Raw genomic sequence first — 27,260 nt, 5'->3', positions numbered from 1 at the left:
CACTGTGTAGTAAGCATATAGTAAGTAAATATGCTATATTAAATTTTCTATTTGGGTCAATATATTTGTATAATTTTTCCATTATTATATATTGCTTCTATTACAAAAATGTAATTTTTAAAGTTAAGTTTATATGAAGTAAAATTTTTTCACTTTGAATATCAGGATTCTACTATTTTATAGAAATTGTTTTGAGGGGCCAGGAGTTTAGGCTAGTGGTGGATTGCTTGCCTAGCATGCATGAAGACCCAGGTTCGATTCCTTGGTACCACATACATAGCAAAAAAGCCAGAAATGGTGCTGAGACTCAAGTGGTAGAGCTCTATCCTTGAGAAACCCAAGGACAATGCTCAGCTCCTGAGCTCAAGGCCCAGGACTGGAAAAAATATAGTTTTGAAAAAGTTAACTTTTTTTAACAATGCAGTTGTGCAATTATTTCATTAATTAATTTATCAAGGACTATGAAGTCGTTAAAACAATCAACCAATACTTCAATACTTCCAACAATGATTAAAAGTGCTATGTAACAAAAAGAACCATGTGTAGTATCGTACATCTGTAATTGCTACTGATAGGAGGATCAGAGTTCCAGGGCAACATAGGTTAAAACAACAACAACAACAAAATCAGAACAGCTAGGGGTAGAACTACATGCTGGTAACCCCAGCTTATTCTAGGGGAAAAGTAGAGGACCAAGAGCTAAGGCTGGCCCAGCAAAAACACAATATCTATTTTTCATACTCTATCTGAAAAACATCTAAAGTAAAAAGACTCACAGTATAGATCAAATGGTATAGCATTTGCTAATCAGCGGGAAACCCAAAGTTAAATACCTAACAGTGCAATAAAAAGTACTATACACAAATATCCAACTTTTATATTAATATAGGGAGTGATTTGATATGTTTTTAAAATTTCAAATATGAGGTAAGAAATTATTTTAAGGTATTTGAAAACTACTTTATAATCAATTCTAGTGGAACTTTATATACTACAAATGAGAATCTCATAAAGAACATTTTTAAAGATAAATTACCTATGAAAAGCAGATGTAATACCAAAAACTAAAAAATGGAGTAATATTAAATTGACAAAAAGCATGGAAATAAGTATTTCAAAACAACTATGCAGCATATAGGAAAGTATTTCAGGATTAGCACTTGAACAGAAAAAATATTCTATTTCAAAGAATAAGAAAACTTAAATCTTAACTATACAACTGAAATAGATTAAGTGATTATTTATTTACAAATTAATCACTTGTGAAGAAATTTGTATTGAGGTCACTGGGAAATGACACATTTTTAAATCAATTAATACTAAATTGACTTTATAATGTATGTGTATAACAAACTTGTTTTCTCTCTCAGGAAATTAGGAAACTGACACTTCCGACCTGATTAGCTAAATGATAAAATTAAATGCTTTGGGGAGTTGCACTGGCTCAGGCCAGCAATCCTAGCTATTTGGGAGACAGAGATCAGATGGTTTGCAGATAGCCTGTACAGAAAAGTTCACAGGACCCCACCTCAATCCAAAGCTAGAATGGCACACTGTCATATTCCTTCTATCCTAGTTATCTGGAAGGCTGAGAAAGAAAAATCACGGTTCCAGACCAGCCTGAGCTACGAAGTCTGCAGGATAACTACCTCAGTGGAAGAATCTGTGTGTGGTGGTGAAGGCCTATCAGCCCAGTTATGATGGCAAGCCTCAAGCAGAGATCCTACCTCAAAAAACGACCAGTTCAAAACGGGTCACAGTAGACTACCTGCTTAGCAAGTGGGAACCCCCAAATTCACATAATCAAAAAGAGAGAGAACGAAAAACAGAGAGAATGAGAGAAAGAAAGGAGATAGAGAGACAGAGAAAGAAAAATAGAGAAAATGAAGAAGGAAGGGAGGGAGGGAGGGAAGAAGGGAGGGAGGGAGGGAGGGAAGAAGGGAGGGGGGAGGGAAGGAAAAGAGGGGAGGAGAGGAGAGGGGAGGAGAGGAGGAGAGAAGAGATTCAGATATAAGTCAACATAAGGTTCTAGACTTTTAAACTTAGTTTTATACCTTAACAACCACCTTTAAGTTATTTAGGTTTATTTATTACTGTGCAATTCTCACTAAATGAAACTTCAGGTTGAGGAGCTACAGACAAAGCTTAGGCTCTTTTTCCATACTGTCAAATTTATATTTGAACTATTTTGTGATAAGTTAGTAGGACCAATCAGGAAGGCTAATAAATTAGTGTATCTACTATTCATATATAAATTCAAAAAACAGACTAACCACTTAGGGCTTGGAATTAATATTTTAGATTTCATTACTGTAAATTAGGATACATTTGGTACACGGGTGGTTGGATATTAGTGTTCTGTGCCTGGAAAATGGGAAGACAATCATCACAGAATTTATGTTTAATTTGTTTTTTTTCTGTTTGTTTTTTGCCCATCCTGGGGCTTCAACTCATGGTCTGGCCACTGTTCTTGAGCTTTCTCAAGGCTAGAGTACTATCACTTGAGCCACAGCACCACTTCTGTTTTTTTCTGTATATTTGGTATCCAGGAATCAAACCCAGAGCTTTGAGCTAGAGTTTTGAACTGCCAAGACATGACAATGTTAATGATAAGAAACAATTTAAAAAAAACTCTTTGAAATTGGCAAGGTAAGAGAGAAAATTTTTCTACAGTTGCTTAACAAACTCTTCATTTAATCTTTGTGAGCACAATACTCCACATTATAGAATAGTTTGGATCAGATCTCTTTATAATTCCTGTTGCTATATCACTCTCTACTTGATCGATTTTGATCTTTAAGCATCTACTGTTTTATATTACCCTACACATGTCATAGATATTGCAAAGTGCCATGGAATGGACTCTGTTTATGATATTTTATCCATTAAAATTCCACTTATAAATGTGTATGTTGTGTGTATACTAATGTGTGTGTGTGTGTGTGTGCGTGTGTGTGTGTGTGTGTGTGGTGTGTACTAAGGCAAAGAGAGAAGTGGAATGGAGGCAGAGATGAGGGAAGGAGAGAGACAGAAAGAAAGTGGAAAGAAGAGAGTGTGAGCTAGAACCTGTAACACAGAGAGACAGATATACAACCTTTATTGAAAAGTTTACTGAAAAATTCATTAAGCCATAAACGTAACCTAGGGAAAATAGTTATAGAGATGACGTAATCTCAAAAGATCTGTTAGGCTAGCTGAAACAAAACTGTTTTCTAGAATGATTTTTTCAGATATACAGTGACAGGTTCAGAAGGAAACTACCAATGTTCTAATAACTTCATTATTTAAGACCCAATTCCCTGTATCTTTGAAAAAAATTTAGATGGTATTATTTTAAAACCAGTAAGAGAATAGAGAAAACAATTACTAAAATTGATTCTAAGAAAAAGTGTAACAATGATGGATAAAAGATACAAACATGAATCAAATTCACTAAGTTAATAAACTACTTTTAATTTGTATTACATGTCTATTTATCCTGACAGATAAATATCTTCATAAGAGAGGTATAATTCACAAAGTAGCTAGCATATGGTTACCCTGTGTAAACCTTGTACCCATTTTTATTGGTTATTGAACACTACTGTGGTCCAAATTTGCATCATAATAGCACAGTTATAATGTACATTTCAATGACATTCACTACATGGAAGGTTTGAAATGAACATGATAAAGGAACTTAAAATATGGTTAGATTACCTTTACATTAATTTGGTAACAAAATTAAAATATACCTAGAAATGTTGACAATATTAACTTATAACTCATGAAAAACTGGAAGTACCCATCACAGAAATAAGCTGACTTTTCTTATGCATAATGGAAACTCTTAGTGGAAAAAATTCCTTGTGCTATAACCAAACACTTATATAAGTATATTCTTTGCATAAAATTGAAGCATTTACATGCCAATTTTTGGTCTTATTATTAATACTCTTAATGCTTTCAATTTAATTGTCATGGCTCCAAAACCATACTGAGAGCTTGATATTGTCAATTATTCAGACATTCGTTCAGAAGCTGTTTAATATCTGTTGATTTGTTTCCATGAGCATGCTAATCAACTCATAAAGATTATTCATCTTGCATTTAAATGGAAAAATAGTGATTATTTACACTGTGTAAATAATAAAAATGAAAACCCAAATATTGCAGTCCCTCCAACTGATCTTGTGATATTACTACCTTCATCTAGATTATCTCTAGACTTTTCATTTTTACATGTTTAAGACTCCAGTGAGATATTATTCAATAAATAAAATGTAATTATATTAGCTATGATATCAGAATAATATTAATTAGCAATAATAAAATCTCTAACAAAAAACGTATCTAGTAAGATGATAAGATTGTGCCTAGAAAATGATTCAGAAACCATACAGAGAGAAGTTTAAAATATTTAATACTTAGGAAAATCGCTAAAATAATTGTTATGATAGCAAATTAAGTTTTAAAGTAATATGTGTTTAAATGCAAAAAAAGAAAAAAATTAATAGTAACTTCCTGCATTTTTCCATGGTTACAATTACTATGAAGTGATAATATTTTAGGGTCATGAGGTGGAAGACAAAATAAGTGATGCTTATTTAGCAATCTTCAAGAGGAAGAAGCAGGGACCAAGTGTGTAGGCCCATGACAGAACACTTGAGTACTACGCATGATTGCCTAGGTTTGAGGCTCAAAACAGCAAAAAGGCTTTATTTTAATGAAGAAGTGTTCAGCTACCAGCCAGAAGTCAAATCCCTACTGAGTGGGTTGGAATTTATACCTATCTCATTTCACTGCTCTTGCTCTCCCAGCCAGTTGGAAGGCCTCAAAAATATCAAACAAGTGCAGTAGTCCTGATGCACACGTTTCCATGACTCATTTTCTGTGCCAGTAGCATAATTGTGGTATGTGAAACGAAAGACAAATTAACCACTTACACACCAAAATGAATGAGCATTAGTATAACTATTTAACTGGCACAAAGTGAAACCTTGATTTTAATATATATATATGTATATATATATATATATATTAGTATGTTTTGTGGATCATGGGACTTGAATTCAGCCTGGGCACCGTCCCCGAGCTCTTCAGCTCAAGGCTATCAGCCTACCCTGAGCCAAGCCTCTACAGGTTAATTGGAGATAAGAGTCTCCAATCCTTTTATGCCCAGGCTGACTTTGAACCTTGATCCTCAGATCTCAGCCTCCTCTGAGTAGTTAGGATTACAGGCATGAGCCACCCAAGCACGGCAATTAATGTATTTTCATAAAATAATAATAACTTCACTTTTCTAGTACACATACTAGTTATTTTCCTTTTTAAAATAAATTTGGAAGTATTACTTTTTATATCCATGAATAGGTGAGGAATCAGAGGTACAGAGTGTAACTTTTTCCAAATAACCAAGAAAAGTAGTAGTATATGTAAGCAGTGCTGTCCTAGAGTCTGCTCCATTCTACTTCTCTGAAAGACAATTCTTACCAACAAAATGCCCACAAGTGAAATTTTTCAGAGAATCAAGTTAAAGTTCAAAGTGTTTTCAGAATGGATAATTAACTATAATTTTTGGCAGTAACATCTTAAATTCAAGGTTTATTTTTCCATGCAAAAGGAATTTTATGTCTAGAAAAATTAACTGAAAAACACTGCATTCCACAGTGATGTTCATTGCAGCACTATTTACCATAGCAAAGATATGGAACCAACCCAGATGCCCCTCAGTAGATGATTAGATCAAGACGTGGTATTTATACACAAAGGAATTCTATGCTGCCATCAGAAAGAATGACATCACCCCATTTGTAAGGAAATGGAAAGATTTGGGAAAAATAAAACATATTAAGTGAAGTAATCCAGACCCAAAGAAACATAGGCTCAATGTTTTCCCTCATTTGTAATAATTAGTACACATCTATGACTCTCCTAGCAGAGGATTACAATAGGCAAAATCTAGATACATAAGGCAATATAGGATGAGACTAAATGAAAGGATCTCCAGGATATGGAAACAAGAGCTTTATCTTGTGTGATTGTTGTTCTTAATGTACTATGTTATTTCTCTTCTCTTTTGTTGTCCTTTGGTTAATCTCATAGTATTACTGTATCTGACTTTGTTACCTGGTATATTGTATATACATTTATTTGTTTATTTGAAATAGGAAAAGGAAGGGGGAAAACAAGATGATTGGAAGAGGTCAAGGGAGGGAAATGGGGAGAGAAACATAAGAAGGGGTATCAATGTGTGGGAAATAATGCACCTACTATCTGGCAAATATAACTGTAACCTCTCTATACATTACAATAAAAAATTTAAAAGAAACACTGCATTCCAAATCAACATTTAAAATGTTATTTTCCATAAGCAAAGTAACTACATTTAAGTATTTCTGCTTTCAGATTCTAACTTAGTATTTATTTCTTTTCATTTATTTGAAAATTGTTGGCTTTAGTGAGTCAAATGTCAGTATTTTGTTAACAGGACCCATCATATAAAATATGTATTTATAGGGCCAGGATTTTGGCCTAGTGGTAGCGTGCTTGCCTAGCTTATGCAAAGATCTAGGTTCAATTCCTTGGTATCACATACACAGAGAAAAGCTGGTGCTGTGGCTCAAGTGGTAGAGTGCTAGCCTTGAGAAAGCCCAAGGACAGTGCACAGGCCCTAGTTTAAGCTCTGGGACTGGCAAAAGGTATGCATTTATATATATATATATATATATATATATATATACACACATATATATATATACATTTAATTTGAGACACTGGTTAAATATTTGACAATATTACTTAATAAAGTATATAATCCTAAATGTTCATAGAATATATGCAACATTATACTCAACTATCTGGCCAGTACCTATGCATCAATGTAATCAGTTCCATTCCTGCATGTCATGGGCAGAATTATGTCGTAGCAAATGTACTTATTTTTGCAATCAAACTGTGGATTAAAACATAAAATATACATTTTGACCTATTATGTCAGAGAAATAAACCTTTGAAATGATTTCTATCGTATTTATGCTAAAGTATTAATAAGTTGTATTGACATAAAAATAACTTCAATATTTGTTCATAGATACTCTAATGTCTTCAAAAGTTTCATGGTTCTAATTCTTTCATTTATTCCTTAAATATTAGTGATCCGTGAATTTTAGTGTTTGACTCTATTCTTCATATACTACTTACTGACAATTCCCCATGGCATCAATTAAATTCAGTCTCTAGTACTTATGACTCAGTCTAATTCCATATATCCAATTGCTGGTACTTGATATTTATACTGACATATGTCAAATAAACTTTACACTCAACCAGTCTCCAAAATGAACTCTATTATGGAATGTATATTCCCTACAAAATATACTATCCCTTATCTAATATTTCACTCTCCAAATGTCATTTATTATAACTCTTCCTGTTTTAATAAGGTACACGAAATGATTAACATACAGATTCTCATTTATTCATAGCCTTACTGATACCTAGTTTAGACCATTTTTCTCTCTTCCCTTCTCTCTCTCTCTCCTTCCTCTCCCTCTCTTTCCTACTTTCTCTTTTTTTCCCCCTCTTTCTTTCCTTCCCCTCATCTCTTCTTCCCTTTTGATCTTTCTCTCCATCTTCCCTGCTCTCTCTCTGTGCCGGTATTGGAGCTTGAATTCAAGTTCCTGTGCTCTCAATCTCTTAGCTTCTTGCTCATGACTAGTGCACTACCACTTGAGCCCCATACCCAGTCTGGCACTTTACTGGATAAATGGAGATGGAGTTTACAGACTTGGATGTGTGCGCTGGCTTTGAGTCTGTTCAGGTCTTAGTCACTTGATTAACTAGGATTATAGGTGTAAACCAAGTTTGGTGCACTAATTACCATATATTAACAGAGATGTATTACAATATCCTCAGGAAAAGATCAACTTTTACATAGTTATCAAACTAATCTTCCCAGAAACAATTAACTAATTTTGTTGTTCTGTTGCTTTACACGTTCCAATGACCTACACAGCTAACATGATGGTCCATGAGAACTGTGTGTATTGGCTAAAGTTTTTTTTTTCCTTTTCCCCTGCTTTTAGTTATACTATTTCCTTTGCCTCAAATGCACTCTATGCGAGAAGCCAACATTTTTCTAGGTTTTAATATTTAATTCAATCATCATCTTTTTTATGAAGCTTTTTTGAATTAACACTAATCCTACCTGATAGAAATCATCATATCATTTTTTCTGATTCATTACTGTATTAAGTCTTCCAAAGCCTAGAGTATCACTAAAGTTATAACAGAAGTAAAATACTTTCAGAATTATGTAGAAAAGATGAAGTGAAAATTTTGGGGTAAAATAAGTGTAAAATAATTTGTGATTAACATTAATCTGACTTCCAGATTTATGATCCCCATATATAATCACATACATATGTACATATAAATGTTTATTTTTCCATCTGCACTAGTTTTAACTGGTCATGCAAAATTTTCATATTAACATATCATAGTAAATTGTTTTAATTTTATCCATTTAATTGGAACATTTATATTAAAGTTTAACACAGATGTTTTTAAATACTTGCAAGGTTTAATATTTTTATATTAGAAAATAATGAAAAAGTATTAAATAAATAAAAAATGGTAATTTCTAGGATAAGTTAAGAGTAAATAAAAACAGCAAAGAAAACAGTAGAAGAGACAGACCTGCATATCTTCTTGTGGAGTCCACTTCTTCTGTGGTCACATCATATTATGGACAGACATAGACAAAGGAGATGGATATGAGTGGGTATGCTCAAAAGGTAAAAGTGACACTGAAGAAAAGTGACCCAAGTCATTTTGAGAAAGAACCCTGTGTTCAGTGGTAGGGAGGATATAATCAAATCCATGCCAGAATGTATGGGCTGAAGGCAAATTAATTGTTACTGCAATTTAGTAGAATCAGAAAAATTAAGTTAGTGTAAAAAGACAATCCAAAAGTTTGCAGTTATTTATGTACAGCCACTTCTGAACAGATGCTAAAGAAAAAAGGTAACAGTTAGTAAAACCAATGTTACTTGCACGACCACATTAAAAATCTGTGAAAATGAGTTTTGATTTTATAAACAGTAGTAAGTAGTTCTGAAAAACATTATTAAATAATTAAGCTTTTGTGAATTTTCCAATTGACTAGCACATATATGAAAATAAAAATCATAATTTCATTGAATAACTTTAATATAGTAAAATGTTACCATAAAATGCTACAAACTAGATAAATACAACTAATTATAAGGATGGATGAAACAATGTTTTTATTATTAATTGTTAGTTTTGGTAGATTTTTTATCATATTCCTTTATAATGCCTATATATGTAAGTTTTATAAACACAACAAATATATCAGTGAAGTTTCTATTGAAGTTGACCCATCAAAACTCACTATCTACTGAAAGAGCAATGATGCATGTTTTAAAAATAATTCTTTCCCCATTGTTATTGGAGAATAAACAATAGTTTATACAGTGATTTAAAAGCAAGAAAAAATGCAATATAGTCAGGATTGGAAAAGTTATTTCAAAATATGAGTGGGTTAGTGTTAATAAGATTCATATAGATAATAAGTAATGAAGCCAAAATTGCCATTTCAATTATCCACTTCACTGTATTTTGATATCACAAAATTCACAAATACCATATTCAATTCTGCATTAGTTGTAATCATGGCTTTTGACTGATTTATGGAAAACACGTTGGAATATATAACGTCTAAGAAAATTCCTAGAATAAATAAATGTTTTTATGATTAGTAAAAAAATTAATTTCATAGGAAAAGGAAGAAACCATTGTGTTTTTTCTTAGAAAAGAGATAACTAAAAAGCACTGGCACACTTTAAAACATCACAATTTTCATTTTATTCTGTAAGCACATTCTTTTCATTCAAGGGTTGGGGATGTGACTCAGCAGTTGCAGGCTTGACTATCATGCATAAAGTACTACTTTCAACTCTCTAAAAAGCCCGTCATAGAAACGTATTCCAAACAGAAGGCTGCTAATATGCTTGACCACAATAAAAACAACAACAAAAAACCTTTGTATTCTCCTGAGATGTATTCATACACATTAAAATGACATATGCCATATATAATTTTCTATTGTCAACAACCCACTTACTAAAGATAATAAGTGAAAAAAACAAAAACAAAAACAACCAGACCTATCACCAACATTGGCCAATGCTATATTGTGTTATATTTTTCTTATTGTTTAATAGAAGTTTCTCTAGATACACATTTATTGTATATATCATACTGTACTTAACATAGTTTTCCTCATATGTTGAAAGTACACTGGTATGAATTGGATAAAACAATTAGATAGATAGATTGATAGATATAGAGATAAATATCCTTCATCTCTAAGGCACTATTTTAATTTTTCAAGAAAACATTAAAACTACACAAATAAATGCATCTTTCTCCACCAAGTTTTTTGTTCTGCATCTTGGATTACTTTCTGTAGTAATTACTTTCTATGACACAATGGTTTTCATATTGTATAACTATAGAACATTGTAAATTCTTCTCAATTTATTTATTAATTTATTCTCATCAAAAAGAGGCACACAAAACAAGTTCAAAGGTAGAGCCAGAATAGTGCAGAAGCCTCCTGATTACTTATTTTCTCTTTAATAGTTGCTACCCAATAAAGAAATATTACACGAAAAGTCAAACCAGGAAGAAACAAACAAATCCTCTCATGTTGATCCCTGGAATTTGAGTATTTTATAATATTTAGAAACATTTTAAAAAGAAGTCATATGACATAACTGGTTAAACACATCAATGCCTTTTCTTGTAGGGGATATTCTAAAACCAATACTCTTGGAGGCCATAATAATAAATGATTTTTAATTACATCACAAATTCTGTATTAGTCATTAAGGAATGAAAGTGGAATATCTTAACAATGATGTCACTATTGATCATTTCCCGTTGTTTATATGAATATGACGAATTGATAAGGAGGAAATAATGGAGATTATAAAAATATAAGTTTGGCAGAATATTCTTATAAATAACAACATCTCAAAGTATAACTACAATTACACCAAATGTACCTTTAAAGCATTTAGCAGGCTTTCTTGCTTTCCTGGTGACAAGCCTTATCACATATTATTTGCATTAAAATGCCCAATTCTAAAAGAAACCTCCCATGATCTTATTTGGGCAATCACATTTTATTTAAATGCTAATAAGTAATAAATACTTATTTACATATAAATAGCAAACTTCAGTGAGCCTTGAAAGAAGCTTAGCTACATCTTCTATCATTTCCTTCTCTCTACCTTTCCTTTGATCACCAGTATGACACAGTCAAATATTGTATTTTTTGGTGTTAGTGACAATTTGAAAGAGAACTCTTCTTTCTTGGAACCAGTTACCAGAACCCGTACAATCAAAAACCGAGACTCTTCACTTAAACACAATTCTCTTTGTTCATTAGATAAAGACAATTTAAAAATCCCCCAAAGGGAGTAAGAATAGTAACATTTGCTGTTCGGTGCTCAATACTGCCATTATTTTGGTTTTATCTTTGTTTTAGATTTATTAAACACATAGACATTGTGAAGAGAATGCTCAGAGCTCTCTGTTGTTGACAGTCATTACATTGTATGAAATAAATTACTTTATACATGAATTTATGAAATATCATAATTTCCAAGCACTTTTTTAAAACACATAAACTCTTTTTCAAGTACCACTTCAGCAGTATTCTTCAAGAAATTGTAGAAAATTAAAGGTACTATCAAGTTGTATCCTGCAAAATGAGTTGATTTTTAATCAAGAAAAAAATACCTATATTCTCTTAAACTGTCAGTATTTGATGTTTAAGATAAAATCCTACTAAGGACTATATAGTATGTATATGTAGTCATTATTATTGCTATTATTTTTCTTTTCGCCAGTCCTGTGGCTTGAAGTCAGGGCCTGGGCACTGTCCTTAAGTTTTCTCAAGGCTAGCACACTACCACTTGAGTCAAGCACCACTTCCAGTTTTTTCTGTGTATGTAGTACCAAGGAATTCAATCCAGGCCTTCCTACATGCTAGGCAAGCACTCTACCACTAGGCCACACTCCTGGCCTATATATAGTCATCACATAAGCATATACCTTCAATGAAAAATGGTTATAATGTCAGTTGACATGTAAACATGACAGAACTTTTCTTTACTCACTATTTTTTAACTACATTTCCCCTTAAATTCAAACTGAATTGATAATCTATAATCAATTTTCCTTAAAGAAAACACTTAGAGCCTCATATCCATGAATGTAATTTTCAGCAAGGTTGTGTGATATCTATTTTAAAGATATTACCACTTATCATCATTTATTAACAGGCATATACTTAGTCCCATTATTAAATGTAAACATATTTGAGTTAGCATAATTTTGTGTTCAAATGTTCCTGATACAAAGAAACAGATGCCCACTTTTTGTTTTGTTTTGTTTTGCTTTTTTGTTGTTGTTATTTTACTTTATTTCTTGTTGTTGCTTGTTCTGGGGACTGAACTCAGGGCCTGAGAACTGTTGGTGGGTTTTCTCATGGCTAGAGCTACCTCTTCAGTCACAGCACCAATTCCAAGCTTTACTATGTGCGTGGTACCAAGGAATGGAACCCAGGTCTTCGTGCATTTTAGGCAAGCACTCTACCACTAGGCCAAACTCCCAGCCCTGCAAGTTTTTAAAGTTTATATTAAATGTATCTTAGCTCACTGACTTTTAGGTCCTTTGCCCACTCCTCTCCCTTCCTTTCTCTCTGCAATCTTCTGCCTCCCTTCACCCTTTCTTTCTTTTCTTCTTCCCTTTCTCCCTCCTGTCCTTCCCTTCCCTATCTTTCTTTCTTTCCCTCCTTCCTTCCTTCCTTCCTTCCTTCCTTTCTTCCTTCTTTCCTTCCTCCCTTCCTATCTCTTTCCTTCCTTCCTTCCTTGGAAGAAATTGTTTTAAAAATAGAAACCTATACAAATACCTACTTAGCAGAAGGACCTCAGTGTAGGAAGAAGAGAGGGAGGGAGGGAGGGAGGGAAGGAGGGAGGGAGGAAAGCAGGCCAAAGAAAACATCATTAGATTTTAGTGCCGGTGTGAGGTCTTGGGACTAGGCCTTTGGGACACAAATGGATGACTGTATTTACTTCTGAGAGTGGCCATAGCTTTAATTACAGGTAATACAAGTTGATTGTTGTCTTAAAAACATTTACCCTATTAAAAATATATCTAATTGTAGTTGGTCTTACATTGTTCTTCATGTAGAATGTAGATTAGACTGAGAAATGATTTAAAAAGCCTAATAATAACTAAGAATATAATTGATTCATTTTTCCAGAACTAATGAATTACATTAACATCACATAAGAAGAATAATTTAGAATATTGCTTTAGACTAAAATTCTTTACTTTGATAAAATAGCAAGGTACTAAGAATAAGAATAAAATGTTGAAAACATTCAACAAAAAATTTAATGTCTAAAGTCAATTAATGAAATATTTCATTAAACATTCATTTTACCTAAGATAAACTTCATAAAACATAATTTCAAAAGTAGAACAAACAAAAATCACTCACATCACCATGATGATAAATTCCCTAAAGAATATAATATTGGAAAGTCAATAATACAAAAATAAATACTAGCTAAAACTTAACTACTTTAAAACTAGGGCTTTATGAACAAGTTAATATGTTAAATAAAAATTGTTGCTTTGAATATTTTCCATTTATAAAGGATCACATAATCCTATGATACCACAACAAAGTATTTCATTGATTTTGTCCAAAATCAAAAGCAGAGAAAAAAAAGCCACCCCCCTTGGTTTTGTGCTGCTGTGTGTGGGAGGGTCATGGGGCTGTCAACCTGGGCACTGTCCCTGAGTTCTTCAGCTCAAGGCTACCACCCTTCTCCTGGGCCTGGGCATAGTCCCTGGGCTACTGCCCTACCCTTGAGCCAAGTCCCACTTCCGGTTTTCTAGAGGTTATTTGGAGTCTCAGGTTCTTTGTGCCTGGGCTGGCTTTGAACCATGATCCTCAGACCTCAGCCTCCTGAGTAGCTAGGGTTATAGGCATGAGTACCACATCTGTTTTTTAAGGAATATATAGCAATATAAGAACATTGTTATAACTTCAGAGTAATTACAATTCAACTATTGAAATCAATTCCATATTTTTCCAAATACACAGAAAATATATACTGGAAAAAATGTATTACAAAATAAAAAATAAAGGTTTATAGTACTCTTATGAATATCATCAACCATTGAACACAACAGAATTTAAGATTTTATTTCCAAGAATGATTTAAGTTTAATTGTAGTTTTCCCGAGTCTTATTTTGAAAAATTTATGAAATTACATTAGTTTCAAAACATTCATTGCATCCTAGTCAACTTTTTCAGCATAAGTAAAAACTGAGGCTAAAATATTATGCAGAAATGCTTTTTCTCATAGACAGTGCTACTTAAGAGAAGAACAGATAAATTCACAGAGCAAAACAATAAAATTGGGTACTTCAAAAAAAATTTTAGTAGTACTGTTTGTTAGAATCAGCATATAAAAGATAAAGACTATATATACTTATGAAGGCTTTATTTACATTAAAAATGTTTTATTAACTTTATGATCCAAACAAAATCTAATCTACATTCTACATGAAAAAGATAAGACTAAAACTTCATGTAGTTTAAAACTACATGAAGCATTTGTTTATATTTTAGGCTCACACCAAGGGGAATAATATGACAAAATGGCATTATATTTCTCAAGGATCTATATCTATGAAGCTATCAGTTAGAGACTAAAGTGAGCTACCTTTGTTTGCTGACAACATCTTAGGATATCCTGTGTCAGAGATATTAGGATGTTTCTTAAAAAAAGAAGATACTACTCCATGTTTAATATCCATTTAACTGTTTAGAACACGCCATGCAGATTACTCTTTCAATTTTTAGTCTTATGTTTAAAGCAAGAAAAAAAAAGTAAGTGCTACTTTTATTAATAGTACACTTCTAGAAACAGGTAAAAGTTACATCATATTCATGCATAGACATTCACAGAACAGCAGTCAAAAAGGAAAACAACATATGTTATTGTTACATCTTCAATTTTACATGTCAGGTTTTTGTTCAAGCCTTTGGAAACTTTCTAGTACCACAAATTTACAAGAATAAATGCCCAATAAGGAACCTTTAAAACTAGAAGTGATTGAACAGATTTTTTTAGTGTATAAAAATTATAATATAAAGTATTGCTTAGAATAGACTGCAATGAATTGTCTATACAAAATAAATAATTCTAGACAAAGTCTTCTGAGAAAAGTTTAGGTCACAAACATGGTATTTAAGCATAACCAGCTCCATATGATATCTGATAATTTCCTTCTCTTTTTATGAAGTCAGAGTTTTAATCATTACAAATATTGATTACATATTCTTCTCAGGAACAAAAAAATTTATGTACCCCCTAACATTTAACATTTATTTTATTGTCTCAACATATTGTATACTTCCTTGTGATATTTATGATTTGAATTTGAGAATCAATTTTCAAAGTATACAGGAACAATTTCTGAAACATAAAATTCTATAAATGATTTAAATTATGTTATGAAGGGACTACAAATAAATTAATTTTCCCTTACTACATGCATAGGTAAAACAGAAAAGGTCTAAATGATTCTATATCATATGATGCATGTGAAAATATACAGTATAAATAGTAAATGTGAGCATAAACTAAAACTATTTAAAATCGATCTTTAAAAATTTTCACTGTGTAGATGAACAGGAGGGAGGGAGAATGTAGTTAAGAATTCATTGTATATGCCACAAAATTCAGAAAAGTAAGGGAAGGTGTGGGCCCAAAGGTGTTCAGAGCATTGAGGGGGCAGGCGCTCATCAACATAAGCCTATTCTCAATGGCTTGGTTATGTGGTGCTTCCTTTTTACAACGAAAGTAACTGAAATTTTCAAAAAAATTTCACTTGTATGATTTAAATTGTTAGCTAAGTATTGCACTGTTTCATGATTTTAATACACAAATGTATAAATGTATGGCCACAGACATGTTCATTTATTAAGTATGGCACAGAAAACAAATAGTAGTTTATGATCATGAGCAGTATCACATAATATAGCAAGGAAAGATCTCATTTATGTGCAATGCTAAGTATCTAGCCTAGAAACTTGCTCATAAAAGGAAAGTACCCTACTACAGAGCAAAGTTTTAGTTTGGAAGATACGCATAGCAAGTTTAATTTTATACTATTTTTGCATTATCACATTTTACATAAATCATAACCCACATCAGTAATTTTACACTTTTTACTTTTAAAATCTGGCTAAATATAGTAAGATAATCATTATTTTTTAAGATAATCATGATTTTTAAAAGACTATTATTATTCTCTTTCTTTCTTTTCTTTTTTTTTTGTCACCCCCAGGTCTTGAATTCAGGGCCTGGACACTGTCTTTGGGCTTTCTCAAGGTTAGCGCTCTACCACTTGAGCCACAGCACCATTTCTGGCTTTTTTTTAATGTATGTGGTACCGTGAAATTGAACCTGGGTCTTCCTGCATGCTAGGCAAGCACTCTACCACTAGGCTAAACTCCCGCCCCTGGAGGGAGTTTGAACTCCCTAGAGTTGAACTCAAGGCTTAGTCACTATTCCTGAAATCTTTTGCTTAAGGCTCGTCCTCTTCCACTTTGAGTCACAGCATCATTTCTGGCTTTTCGGTAGTTAATTAGAGACGAGTCTCATTGAGTTTCATTGACTTTACTGCCTAAGCTGGCTTTGAACAGATCCTCTGTTCTCAGCATCCTGAATAATTAAGATTATATATGTCAGCCACCAGCACATGGATTTAAAAATAGATTAAGTGAAGATTTAAAGTAACATTTTTCTTCCAATTATGAAAACATTTGAGTTCTCACCCCCCCCCCCTCTTTTAAATCAGTTCTGGGGCATGGACTCAGGACTTAGGCACTAGCCCTGAGTTTCCTTTGCTCAAGGCTAGTGCTCTACAACTTGAGCCACAGCACCACTTCAGCTTTTTCTGTATATGTGGTACTGAGGAATTAAACCCAGGGCTTCATGCATGCTAGGCAAGCACTTTACTACTAAGCAAAACATTCCCAGCCCAAAAATACTTGAACTCTTAGCATATTCTAGTTTATTATATACATACATACATACATACATACATACATACATACATACATACATACATACATACATTTTTTGCCAGTCCTGGGCTTGAGCTCAGGGTCTGAGCACTGTCCTTGGACTTTCTCAAGGCTCGAGCTCTACCACTTAAGCCTCAGCACCACTTCCAGCTTTTTTAAAATCTATGTATGTGGTACATACATGTATGCTAGGCAAGCACTCTACCACTAGGCCAAACTCCCGGCCTTATTTATTAAATATTCAATATGTAATGTCTTACTAAATTCAGACAATTATTTGGGCTTGGCTATCTTTCTTTACTTTTTAGACTTACTATGTTATGTGGCAAATTTTCTTAAAGTACTTTCTTTTACTTAATAGCACTTATCACAATTTAATAGCTTAATAATTAATGTAATTATTTTAATATATATTTTGCTATGCATATAATTCATGAGAATAGTCATTTTGTCTTTCTTGTCTATTCTAATAATTTATTATCAAGTACAATCTCTGGTACACAAGATGGCAATAAATACTTATTAATAACAAGTAAATTTGCACATTGGCATACATAATGTATACATGTATATATACATATATGTACTAAGACACACAGATATGCATGGACTCAGAGCTTTGTACATGCTAGTCAGACTCTACCACTTGAGCAATTCCACCAGCGCTTTCTGCTTTTTGTTCATGCCAAACTGGAATGGAATACTCTTGAGTCATGATTTTCTCATATGGCTGAGATAATAATTATGTGCCACTATGCCCACTCATTGGCTGAAACTGAATCTCACCAATTTTTTGCCCAGGATGGCCTTAAACTACAATGCTGATCTTCATCTTCTCAGTAGCTAGAATTACAAGATTGAGCTACAATCCCAGTGCATTCTAAAATACACATCTTAGAGCTCTAAAATGAAATGAGTCATTGCATACAAATAATCTAAGCCATTTTGTTTGTTATTTGTTTACTTATTTGTTTATTGCCTGTCTTGGGTCTTGAACTCAGGGCTTGGGCACTGTCCTTGAGCTTTCTCAAGGCTAGTGCTCTACCACTTGGAATCACAGCAATACTCCGGCTTTTGCTGTGTATGTGGTACCGAACCCAGGGCTTCCTACATGCTAGGCAAGCACCTTACCACTAGGCCACACTTCTCGTCTTTGCATACAAATAATTTGTACCACTTTAAAGACTGTTAATTCAAATATTAAAGTGTTAACTGAATAGTTTTAATTTTTGTTTATTTTAATTTTTGTTTATATGGTACCAAGGAATGGAATCCAGGGCCCCATATCTGTTAGGCACTCTCCCACTAAACCACATTCCCAGCCCCTCAAATGAATTATAAGAACCAAAAATGTAATATACTCTCATCTAATTATTAATTAAAAGAAATACTGATTATTCAGTTGATAGGTGTCTGCCTGTTGTCATTTCTCTTTTTACCTTCTTTCCAAGAAAGAAAAGGCTTTTCAGTCTACTTAATCACATCCCCCCCGAAAAAAAGAAGAAAGTGAGAAAAATAAAAGCACTCAATTTCAATTTATTGTTAGAATTAATTATTTCAAGAAGATATAACTGAATTCATAAACTATACCATCCATTCTTTTTGTCATTGGTAGTATTTGGGGGCTCCAGAGATTATATATAAATCATTATCATTATGTCCGGTATGAATATCATAATAATAGTTGTAGCTTATATATAGGAATGGACTATAAAGATAAACTTTAAATACTATGTTGAAGTTTATATAATGCTTTTTAGGAAATTAAGTATCCATTCATTAAGGTACAATCAAATATTGGTAAAGCAGATAACTCATTTGTACTAATTTAGAGTGAAACAATTTTGTCTTTCCCAAGTCTATATAGTTATTTTAACCAATAAATCTTAAAATATTTGCCACTCAAACTGACATGAGATCCACACATAAAGTTCACACCAAAACGAGAAAAATGAGGTATAAGGACACACGTATTACAAAGCATGAAATGCAAAATTCATAGTCTCATGCTTTTATTTGGTTTCCAAACCCTGACAAACCTGGCTCAGATTGGTGTTTCTTTTTCGGCAATGGTTTATCATCACTTATTGTACCATTCACCTTTTTCTGCTGGTCTTCCCATGTAACTTCTAGTATAAATCAAGAAAACAATAATCAGACCTTGTCATAACCATTACTGTGAAAAATTAATTCTGAAATTGAAGAGTATTTTTCTTTGGGTGTTTATCCTAAATTTTTGCACATACTATGTAATATGCAGTATATTTTAAATATAAAAATGGAATATTATTCCATTTCATTATTTCAAAATCTAAAGCCCTCAGTATTTCATACTTGAAAATGTGTTTTTAGATAAATTAATAAGCCCAAAGCATGGAGAAAATAATACCTAATGATAATTAAAATGACTTCACAAATAATAGGCACTTCTTAATATTGTTATAACACTACTTTTATTTTAAAAATATAAATTTCACTAAGTATGTTTTATGTGATAAAATTAAATGTTTATATGTAATTATAGAAAAATTCTGCATATATATGAAACTAAAAATTTCAGTATGTAAGAAAAACAAGTTATTTTCTAATATACTTAGTACTTTATAATTGAAAAAACTCATGAAAATAGTTGCATAGAAACCTTGATACAGTAAGATATATTATTTAGAAGTGACAAATTAGTACTGAATATGACATATGACATGTACTTTTGTCTATGATTCTTTCTTTTATTTTTATGGGTCATGGGGCTTGAACTTGGCCTGGGCACTGTCCCTGAACTCTTCAGCTCAAGGCTACTGCCCTACCCCTTGAGCCACGCCCCACTTCCCATTTTCTGGAGGTTAATTGGTGATAAGACTCTCAGGTCATTTTGTGCCTGGGCCGGCTTTGAACCTTGATCCTCAGATCTCAGCCTCCTGAGTAGCTAGGATTACAGCCTTGAGCCACTACGCCCAGCTAGGAGTCATTTCTATAAAAGCAACTTCTGAGTAAAAAAAGAAATAAGAAAGTAAAGTAGTTATGTCTTTCAGGTAGAAACATGCAAGCGAATATATTCTGAGGGTGCATCTGACATGTTCTGGAAAAGTGTAAAGATCACTGCAGCTAGAGCACAGTGAACAAAGCAGAAAGTAACAGAAAACTAGGTTAAAATGGTAATGGAGATGAAAAAGTGAGGAGTAAACATACGGCTCCTCATAGGTATTGTATTAGAGAGATTCACTATTGATCATTTAATCTTGTTCCCATAACCATATATTTTGTCACTTGCCTTTACCTTCATTCATGTTCCTAAAGCTAACTATAAGACAAGTATTCATTACAGACTATACACATTTTAATCTCACAGTGCTTAGCTATGCCATGTATTAGACTCTGGTACCTTATCCACATTTGATCATAAGTGTTAGAATGCTTGAGTATTTTATAATGCTAAAACATATATGTGGTTATATAAAACCACTGTCAAAAATATAAACACTGCACTGCAGCTTCAAAGATGTGACTTTCAAACTGTTTTATAGCGTTAATAGGATTGATTATATTTTCCAATTATTAAACCTCAAATAAATGTTATTGATAATGTAATTCATTCCGGTCTACAATAAACTATGTACTGAAAGGAAATAATCTTACTGTTTAGAAATAATATTATCAGATATATAATTTAAGTCTTGATTCTTCACTTAGTAATTATCTGACAAAGATAGAATATAGAATTTGAATATTATGAACAATATGGATATAGATGGTCCACAATAATCAACTTGTAATGGAAAAAGAAATTCTAAACATCTTTTTTTTTTTTTGCCAGTCCTGGGCTTGGGCTCAGGGTCTGAGCACTGTCCTTGGACTTTCTCAAGGCTAGCACTTTACCACTTGAGCCTCAGCACCACTTCTGGCGTTTTGCTATGTATGTGGTACCGAGGAATCGAACCCGGTTCTTCGTGCATGCTAGGCAAGCACTGTACCACTAGGCCAAACTCCCAGCCCCGAAATTCTAAACATCTTAAAGCATTGTACAAATTGTCTAATAGATTCCAGGATTCCAATTGTCTCCTTTTGTAAGAATGTTAGATCTTAGAGATATAAACATAACTACATAGACCTAAAAATGGGCTATATACTCTATAGAAATAATAATGTATTATTACGTATACTTAATATGTATCTATGAAATACAAACCATAAGCTTAATTTTAATTATGTTCTAAAATCTATGTGCCAGTGATTTTATATAGAGATTCCCTTCTGGAATACTTGCTTGCTAAACATGACATTTGAAATATGATGTAAAGGTCAATGTTAAGAAATTCTTTAATAAAAAAAAGGATGTTGGAGCCATCTGCTAATTGGAAAATGTATTCTGTAGTAAAATAAGAAACAACAGACTAGTTTTTCAATATTGGAGAAAAAATAAACTCATTAATAAAAAGAATTTGTTGATACTGAAAGATTGTCTTTTTGGTTATTTTCCAATAAACATCAAGTGCCTAAAATCAAGTGCCATAGTTATCATTTCTACAAATTCACTTTGCACCATCTCATAACTTTTTTATGTTTCAAAAAAGTAGACAATATGCTATATTTGAAATGAGATTGTGTAAAGGCATAAGCTATTTTATTTAAAAATATGTTGACTGACAGTGTCTTCTGTAGAGTGGAGGAAAAAATGTAAATGTAACATTTAAATTTTAAACACCATTTTGATACCATAGTTAAAGATAAACTGATAGAGGAGGTAATTGATACACCATTAGACTTGAGCCAGAATGTTGCCACTATTAAATAATGACTTTAAATTTGTAAGTTCTCTGACTGAGAAAGCTGAAAAATTTGTTTCTTTTTCCAGATCTAACTTACAGAGTATCTCTTGATTATTTTAATTCTAGATTTATTAGTAAAATTATAATTAGTGGAAAAGCAACTACATACACAGGTGATGAAATGAAGGTACTGAGAGTTCACAGTTGGCACCACACATGTACCTATTATTAAACTCTTCATTAAAAACAGAAATGCTGGAGGTATCATGGTACCAGACTTCAATTTATACTGCAGAGTCACATAAAATCAACATGGTACTGGCACAAAAACAGACAGGAAGACCAAAGGAGCAGGAGACACAAAAATAACATCACACAGATGTAGCCATCTGATTTTTGACAAAGAAGCCAAAAATATGCACTGGAGAAAAAGCAGCTTTTTCAACAAATGTACTGCAAAAACAGGCAATCTACCAGCAGGAGACTGAAACTGAACTCTATCTCTCATGTATATATATATACATATATATGCATATATGAAAAGTAAATAATGCAATTTGTTGGAATTATTTCAAGAAGAAATGGAATAAATAAGAGAGAGTGAAAAATGTATAACCAACATATGTCAAAATCTTAATGAATTGAAAACAGCAAGAAATTTTTTCTTTAAATATTTAGTTGTTAAAAAGTAAGTTTCGGGGCCGGGAGTTGGGCCTAGTGGTAGAGTGCTTGCCTAGCATGCAGGGTTCGATTCCCTGGTACCACATGCATAGCAGAAAGCTGGAAGTGGTGCTGAGGCTCAAGTGGTAGAGCTCTAGCCTTGAGAAAGTCCAAGGACAGGGCTCAGGCCCTGAGCTCAAGCCCAGGACTGGCAAAAAGAAGAAAAAGTAAGTTTCTTAGCTGGGCGCATAGCCTAGTGGCAGAGTGCTCACCTAGCATGTATGAAGACCTGGGTTTGATTACTCGGTACCACATACTCGGAAAAAGCTGTAAGTGGTGCTGTGGCTCAAGTGTCAGAGCACTAGCCTTGAGCAAAAAATGTCTAAGGACGGTGCCCAGGCCTGAGTTCAAGCCCCAGGACTGGCAAAAAAAAAAAAAAAGAAAAGAAAAAAAGTTTCTTAATTAAATGAGCATACAATTAAAATATCTTTAGGAAAATTTTTTAAGAGTTGAAATTTCCAATCAATAATTACATTTATCCCATATTTGTAAATGAGAAAACTTGATATTGACTTAACAAGTATTAGGTAATTCAAAGAATCATTATATTCATAAAGGCAGCTATGAGGTGATTTTTGTTGAGACATTTAAGAAATACATAAGAATACAAAGAAACTGTATGCCATCTAATCTTTATCACGCAACTAGACTTTATCATTTCTATATTAGAACTATGACTTAAAGGGAACAGAGTCACATATTAAAAAGATTATTTTTATACAATATCTCTGGATGCTTTAACATACAGTATCGAGTAAACACAGAACCGATCTGTTCATCAGTTAGTTTTACCAGTTAGAAGTAAAGAGCTGTTTGATTTAAAGAGCAGTATTTGTTGGCAACTTCTCTACAATGTCTCATGCCCCACAATAATTCAACATGAAGTTGAATTCTATGAAGTGGCTCTCTGCTAAGTCTTTGATTCCACACATGGCTTTTTTTTTTTTTTTTTTTTTGCCAGTCCTAGGGACTGAACTCAGGGTCTGATCACTGTTCTTGGGCTTTCCTCAAGGTCAGTGCTTTACCACTTGAGCCACAGCACCACTTCTGGCCTTTCTATGTATGTGCTACTAAGGAATCAAACCCTGGTCTTTGTGCATGCTAGACAAGCATGCTACCACTAGGCCAAACTCCCAGCCATATCTATAACTAATCAGCCTAAATATGATCTACTCCTCAGAATGTTTACAGAGCAACCATCCATTACAATGACTACCAAAGTTACTTTACTGTTTTTCCATGTCTTTGTAACCTGTTTTGTTTGTTAGTTTTTGCTTCCCCTTCCTTTCCTCTTTTCCCCTTTTTCTTTCCTATCTTCCTTTCTCCTTCCTTTTGTATTCCTCTTTCTTCCATTCTCATCCATCCTTTGTTTCTTATTTAAAAGGTCATCAATATTTGAAATAATATATGCAACTATACATCATTAAAATGTTTCCTTTCATTTTTCCATTCCATCTTTAATTATATGAATTACTAACAGGTAGTAAGCAGGGTTTTCTACAAAATTCTGACAGTAAACTAATCATTGATAGCCAAACTATTGCATCTAACTTTTTCAAACAAAGCACTTCTGACAACAATAACAAGATAAGCAAAGGTTTGGAAACGATGCTATTTGAGATATCAAGCTTTATCATCAACATGTTCTAAAATAATAATTTTTGGTTAAAATCCTTATTGGACCTAGGTGCCCATGGCGCATGCCTGGAATTCTAGCTGCTCAGGAGACAGGTACGCATACATCAAAGCCAGAACAGGCAAGAACTCCAAGGGACTCTATTTTCCTGTAAACTATTCAGAAAAAAACCAGAAGTGACACTGTGGCTCAAGGGGTACAGTGCTAGCCTTGAGAAAAACGAAGCTCAGGGAAAGTGCCCAGGCTCAGAATAGTAACACTGGGAATGGAGGTAAAGAAACCACCTTATAGGGTTATGGACCCAGAAAAATTAAAAACTTGAAAAGGGTAAAAAACTCTTGGATTTGAAATAAATTGTAGATATAAAAATTGAAAAGACCCAGTAGATTGAAGAGTTCTCTGACTTGGAGAAAAGTTTTGTAAGTCTTTGTACAGTTACTTTTACATACATATTTAATTTGCATAAATTAATTCCATAAACATTCTAACATATTATGAAATAGTTTATGCTTCCATCCAATCTTATTAACTTCAATTATTTATTGCTATCTTAGCTAGCTGATCAACACCAAGGATACTAATTTCTAAACAAAACTTATAAGTTATACACATACTAAATAATTGGTTCAAATATGGATTATGACCAGATTTAAGTCTAAAATGCATGCTTTCAGATTATACTAAAAATACAAAGTTACAGCAACAGCACTAAGAAATTGTAATGACAATAGCTAACACCTTGTGGAAAGTATTGTTCTCTAAGCAATTTAATATACTAAGTTATTTTTTAAAGTAAGTTTATAATTATCTCCACAGAATTTATTGTTGTCATCTTCCAAGGTATCTATTACTCTACTACATCTTTCAGCATCTCCCTCCTCCCTCCTCTCACTTACTTCCCATTAAGATTTGTATGTGAACCAGCTCCAAGAATATTTATATTTTCATGTTTGATAAAATGTAAGTTTGGAATGAATATAAGAACTGGGTTTCCCTAAGCATTACCAACATGAATATTTGCATACAAGATCAATAGAAATAACAAGAAAACAGAACCATCTAAAAGTAAATGGTGTGACAGTATTCTAGGCAAGTAAAGATCAAGAAACAAAGGAAGTAAAAAGTGAGAATGTTAGGAAACGTTTTAAAACTAATAACTTCATTAAACATAGTATCTTAACATAGTAAAATTCACTTGAATACAAAACAGCATTAAGAGTAATTAAAATGCTTTGCATCTAATAACTGAACACTTAGGAAGAAATATTTTTCTCTTTTAGCTCACTGATCTATATTTACTACATATCAAAATTTTCTTTATCAGAATTAAGCAAAAACTATGAACACCAACTTTATATAAGGATTATAAACATTGAAGGAAATGTTAACAAGACAGTTAAATTTTGATTGTTTTATAAAAAACTCAAGTTTTATATTTGACATAATTTTTTTCAAATTTTTACAATATTTTCACCTTTAAAAATCATATTTTAGTACTTTTATTAATAATAGTGGGGGCCGGGAATTTGGCCTAGTGCTAGAGTGCTTGCCTAGCATGCACGAAGACCGGGTTTGATTCCTTGGTACCATATACATTAAAAAAAAGGCAGAAGTGGTGCTGAGGCTCAAGTGGTAGAGCTCTAGCCTTGAGAAAGTCCAAGGACAGTGCTCAGGCCCTGAGCTTAAGCTTAGGACCGGCAAAAAAAAAATAATAATAGTGGAACATAAAAATTTTAAATTACTTTTAATTATAATTAGATCTTGCCTAGTCCATTGTAAGTATTACTATAAAAAGATGAAGACAGAGAAAAATATATTGATTACTGGCTATTTTATCTGACTAAGGGATAAAACTATATTTTAATTTGGCACATTACAAGAGCCAAATATCACAATAAAAAAGCATGCTAAATAGTAATGTAACATTTGTATACGCTGACACTATAAATGAATATATGTAGCCATATTTGATTATTGAATACTTCCAAACATACAGTTTCTATTATTGGTTTTAGTTTTATTATTTATGCTCATTATTATTTATGTTCATTATTTTGATCTCATGTGTTTCATTTTCTACTTTGTATGTTAAAATATTTTAAAGTAGTTCAACTTAAAAACATTTCTGAACTGAAAAAAATCTATATTGTGCTTTTCTAATTCATAATAGCACATCACCACTGTTTTCCTGAGAAATTTGTCACTTAATGTAATAAACAATGCAAATCTTCCTATTTTATGGTAGATATTTAACTAATACAGGATTATAGGAGGATTAATAAGGATTTTAAAGATGGATTTCTTATTCAGGAGTAAAAAGAGTATATAATTAAATGTTGGACAATTGAAATTGGGACTAATGCTTACATTTATACTTCCATTATTTAAGGAAGCATATTTATACAATTACAAATATTAATGAAAGTATAACATAAAAATTAATTTTTAGACTTGCCTTTTTTCCCATTATTAGGTAAGCTTGGTGTTTTATCTCCATTATCTTTGTCATTGAAAACAGACAAGGAATAATAATTAAGGTCACTAAAATCCCCAATAAATGTCAAGCACTGCAAAAGTATAAAAGTCACATGCTGCAAAAGTAAACCCATGCATTAAATGAACACACTAATGAACAAAGAATCAAGCAGATACTTCCTATTCATCAGGAAAAGAAATAGAAACAAATTCGTATGCTTTTGTACTAATTTCTTAAATGAAGCAGTTAAGGATTAAACAAAATGGCAAACAGAATTAACAAATGGGTTCTATTATGCTAATGAAGCTAATATAAATGAAAGTGGTACTGTTGCTGCAGTCCTCAAATAAACGATATCCTAAAAACTATTTCACTTTTGGAGCCAATTAATGAACAGTATGAAATTTTTCAGTACTTGTATGAACTAGTCTAATATAGAAAGAACAGATGAATGGAAACACTGACCATTC

General features: G+C 32.6%; 1 protein-coding gene across 50 annotated transcripts in view; it reads right to left on the bottom strand.

Moving 5' to 3' along the window:
• Rims2 (regulating synaptic membrane exocytosis 2) overlaps positions 1-27,260 on the bottom strand; it is a 385,455-nt gene that overhangs the window by 105,835 nt on the left and 252,360 nt on the right. For 29 of the 50 annotated variants that reach the window (XM_090339190.1, XM_090339201.1, XM_090339204.1 and 26 more), the window contains one exon: positions 8,680-8,709. The exons of 19 other annotated variants lie outside the window; for them this stretch is intronic. In XM_090339190.1, coding sequence (XP_090195316.1) covers positions 8,680-8,709 — 30 coding nt within the window. Of the gene's footprint in view, positions 1-8,679; positions 8,710-19,231; positions 19,322-27,260 lie in introns of all 50 variants that reach the window. 2 more of the 50 variants (XM_090339238.1, XM_090339194.1) reach the window with 2 other exon arrangements.

The sequence above is a fragment of the Megascapheus bottae genome, chromosome 9 (assembly GCF_031878675.1).
Source record: "Megascapheus bottae isolate mThoBot1 chromosome 9, mThoBot2.hap1, whole genome shotgun sequence".
NCBI classification, from domain to species: domain Eukaryota; kingdom Metazoa; phylum Chordata; class Mammalia; order Rodentia; family Geomyidae; genus Megascapheus; species Megascapheus bottae.
This window is presented reverse-complemented; position numbering and strand designations above follow the sequence as displayed.